Source organism: Lampetra fluviatilis, chromosome 67 (assembly GCF_964198595.1).
Source record: "Lampetra fluviatilis chromosome 67, kcLamFluv1.1, whole genome shotgun sequence".
In the NCBI taxonomy this organism is placed as follows: domain Eukaryota; kingdom Metazoa; phylum Chordata; class Hyperoartia; order Petromyzontiformes; family Petromyzontidae; genus Lampetra; species Lampetra fluviatilis.
In genome coordinates this window covers 2,989,715-2,994,714 of record NC_136341.1, presented here as the reverse complement: position 1 = coordinate 2,994,714, position 5,000 = coordinate 2,989,715, and the positions used below count along the sequence as shown (strand labels likewise).

The following is a 5,000-nucleotide window of genomic DNA, read 5'->3' as shown; positions in this document are numbered from 1 at the left end:
CACACGCACGTACACACGCACGTACACACACATGTACACACACGTACACACACACGTACACACGCACGTACACGCACGTACACACACACGTACACACACACGTACACACACACTTACACACACACGTACACACACACGTACACACACACTTACACACACACGTACACACACACGTACACACACACGTACACACACACGTACACACACACTTACACACGCACTTACACACGCACGTACACACACACGTACACACACACACACACACGCACGTACACACACACGTACACACACACTTACACACACACGTACACACACACTTACACACACACGTACACACACACGTACACACACACTTACACACACACGTACACACACACTTACACACACACGTACACACACACGTACACACGCACGTACACACGCACGTACACACGCACGTACACACACACTTACACACACACGTACACACACACGTACACACGTACACACGCACGTACACACACACGTACACACACACGTACACACACACGTACACACGTACACACGCACGTACACACACACGTACACACACACGTACACACGTACACACGCACGTACACACACACGTACACACACACGTACACACACACGTACACACGTACACACGCACGTACACACACACGTACACACACACGTACACACGTACACACGCACGTACACACGCACGTACACACGCACGTACACACACACTTACACACACACGTACACACACACGTACACACGTACACACGCACGTACACACACACGTACACACACACGTACACACACACGTACACACACACGTACACACGCACGTACACACACACACGTACACACACGCACGTACACACACACGTACACACACACGTACACACACGCACGTACACACGCACGTACACACACACGTACACACACGCACGTACACACACACGTACACACACACGTACACACACGCACGTACACACACACGTACACACACGCACGTACACACGCACGTACACACACACGTACACACACGCACGTACACACACACGTACACACACACGTACACACACGCACGTACACACACACGTACACACACACGTACACACACACACGTACACACACACGTACACACACGCACGTACACACGCACGTACACACACACGTACACACACGCACGTACACACACACGTACACACACACGTACACACACGCACGTACACACACACGTACACACACACGTACACACACGCACGTACACACGCACGTACACACGCACGTACACACACACACGTACACACGCACGTACACACACACACGTACACACACACGTACACACACACGTACACACACGCACGTACACACGCACGTACACACGCACGTACACACGTACACACACACGTACACACACACACGTACACACGCACGTACACACGTACACACACGCACGTACACACGCACGTACACACGCACGTACACACACACGTACACACACGCACGTACACACACACGTACACACGCACGTACACACGCACGTACACACGCACGCACACACACACGTACACACACACACACGCACGTACACACACACACACGTACACACGCACGTACACACACACGTACACACACACTTACACACGCACACACACACACACGCACGTACACACACACTTACACACACACACGTACACACGCACGCACGCACGCACGTACACACACACTTACACACACACACTTACACACGCACGTACACACGCACGTACACACACACGTACACACACACACACACACACGTACACACACACGTACACACACACACGCACGTACACACGTACACACACACGTACACACACACACTTACACACGCACGTACAGTACACACACACACTTACACACGCACGTACACACACACGTACACACGCACACACACACACGTACACACGCACGTACACACACACACGTACACACACACGTACACACACACACGTACACACACACTTACACACACACGTACACACACACACACACACGTACACACACACGTACACACGCACGTACACACGCACGTACACACGCACGTACACACGCACGTACACACACACACACACACACACGTACACACGCACGTACACACGCACGTACACACGCACGTACACACGCACACGTACACACGCACGTACACACACACGTACACACGCACGTACACACACACATACACACACACACACACGCACGTACACACACACACACACACACACGTACACACACGCACGTACACACGCACGTACACACGCACGTACACACGCACACGTACACACGCACGTACACACGCACGTACACACACACGTACACACACACACACACACACACGTACACACACGCACGTACACACGCACGTACACACGCACGTACACACACACACGTACACACACGCACGTACACACACACTTACACACGCACGTACACACACGCACGTACACACGCACGTACACACACGCACGTACACACACACACACGCACGTACACACACACTTACACACACACACACGTACACACACACACACACGTACACACGCACTTACACACACACACACGTACACACACACACGCACGTACACACACACACGCACGTACACGTACACACACACGCACGTACACACACACGTACACACACACACGCACACACACACTTACACACACACGTACACACACACACGTACACACACACACGTACACACACACGTACACACACACGCACACACACACGTACACACACACACACACACACACGCACGTACACACACACACACACACGTACACACACACACGTACGTACACACACACACACGCACGTACACACACACGTGCTTCTGGGAAAACAAACCCAGGCCCCTTCTTGCCGTGAGGCCACTCGACTGACCGCCACCCCCCCACGGTCTCTGTCCCACCCCCCCACGGCGTGCGTCCCACCCCCAGGGCTTCGTGTGTCCCTGGGGGTGACTGCTCCCTGGTGGTATCGGGCTCCCAGCTGTCCGTGCTGCTGGTGCATCACCGCCGTGCGCTGCGCCAGCTGGTGCAGGCCTGCCGCTCCGTGCTGTGCTGCCGACTAGCGCCCCTGCAGAAGGCCGAGGTGGGGGGGGTGGGGGTGGGGGGGGTGGGGTGGGTGGGGGGGGTGGGGGGGGTGGGGTGGGTGGGGGGGGTTGGGGTGGGGTGGGTGGGGGGGTGGGGTGGGTGGGGGGGATGGGGTGGGTTGGGGGGGGTTGGGGTGGGGGGGGTTGGGGGGGGGGGGTTGGGGGGGGTTGGGGTGGGTGGGGGGGTGGGGGGGGTGGGGTGGGTTGGGGGGGTTGGGGGGGTTGGGGTGGGTGGGGGGGGTGGGGTGGGTGGGGGGGGTGGGGTGGGTTGGGGGGGGTTGGGGGGGGGGGGTTGGGGGGGTTGGGGTGGGGGTGGTTGGGGGGGGTGGGGGGGGAGGGGATGGGGGGGAGGGGATGGGGGATGTGCACTGTTCATACAAACCCATGATGGTACTAAAGTAGATATGGTTGTCTCTGTGTCCACGTGTGTGTGTGTCTGTGTGTGTGTGTGTCCCCCCTCCCCCCCCTCCCCCCCCTCCCCCCCTCCCCCCCTCCCCTTCTCCCCCCCTCCCCCCCCCGTGACCCCCTGTGACCCCCCCGTGACCCCAGGTGGTGCGGCTGGTGAAGGCGCTGCCAGGCAGCCCCATCACGTTGGCCATCGGCGACGGAGCCAACGACGTCAGCATGATCCAGGAGGCGCACGTGGGCATCGGTGGGCACGGGGGGGGGGGGGGGGCACGTGGGCATCGGTGGGCACGGGGGGGGGCACGTGGGCACGGGGGGGGGGGCACGTGGGCATCGGTGGGCACGGGGGGGGGGGCACGTGGGCACGGGGGGGGGCACGTGGGCACGGGGGGGGGGCACGTGGGCATCGGTGGGCACGGGGGGGGGGGGCACGTGGGCAATCGGTGGGCACGGGGGGGGGGGGCACGTGGGCATCGGTGGGCCACGGGGGGGGGGGGCACGTGGGCATCGGTGGGCACGGGGTGGGGGGCACGGGGGGGGTGGGTCACGTGGGGAGGGCACTGGGTGGGGGGCAGAGGTCGCAACCGGGTACCCGATACCCGGCTACCCGTACCCGGCCGGGTATCGTGTGTGTGTATACGTGCGTGTGTGTATACTCGTGTGTGTGCGTGTGTGTGTAACGCGTGTGCGTGTGTGTGTGCGCGTGCATGTGTGTACGCATGTGTGTGTGTGTGCACGCGTCTGTGTGTGTGTGTGTACGCGTATGTGTACTTGTGTGTACGCGTGTACGTGTGTGTGTGTGTACGCGTGTACGTGTGTGTGTGTACGCGTGTACGTGTGTGTACGCGTGTGTGTACTTGTGTGTACGCGTGTACGTGTGTGTGTGTGTACGCGTGTACGTGTGTGTGTGTGTCCGCGTGTACGTGTGTGTGTGTACGCGTGTGTGTACTTGTGTGTACGCGTGTACGTGTGTGTGTGTGTACGCGTGTACGTGTGTGTGTGTACGCGTGTACGTGTGTGTGTGTACGCGTGTACGTGTGTGTACGCGTGTGTGTACTTGTGTGTACGCGTGTACGTGTGTGTGTGTGTACGCGTGTACGTGTGTGTGTGTGTCCGCGTGTACGTGTGTGTGTGTACGCGTGTGTGTACTTGTGTGTACGCGTGTACGTGTGTGTGTGTGTACGCGTGTACGTGTGTGTACGCGTGTACGTGTGTGTGTGTACGCGTGTGTGTACTTGTGTGTACGCGTGTATGTGTGTACTTGTGTGTACGCGTGTACGTGTGTGTGTGTACGCGTGTACGTGTGTGTGTGTGTACGTGTGTGTGTGTGTGTGTACGCGTGTGTGTACTTGTGTGTACGCGTGTACGTGTGTGTGTACGCGTGTACGTGTGTGTGTACGCGTGTACGTGTGTGTGTGTACGCGTATACGTGTGTGTGTGTGTACGTGTGTGTGTGTGTGTGTA

At 58.5% G+C, this 5,000-nt stretch overlaps 1 protein-coding gene across 1 annotated transcript in view; it reads left to right on the top strand.

Moving 5' to 3' along the window:
- Nucleotides 1-5,000, top strand: part of LOC144952449 (phospholipid-transporting ATPase IF-like) — an 88,852-nt gene that overhangs the window by 65,569 nt on the left and 18,283 nt on the right. The window contains 2 exon segments of the mRNA XM_078882859.1: nucleotides 2,977-3,130; nucleotides 3,681-3,783. Of these exon segments, the coding sequence (XP_078738985.1) occupies nucleotides 2,977-3,130; nucleotides 3,681-3,783 (257 nt within the window).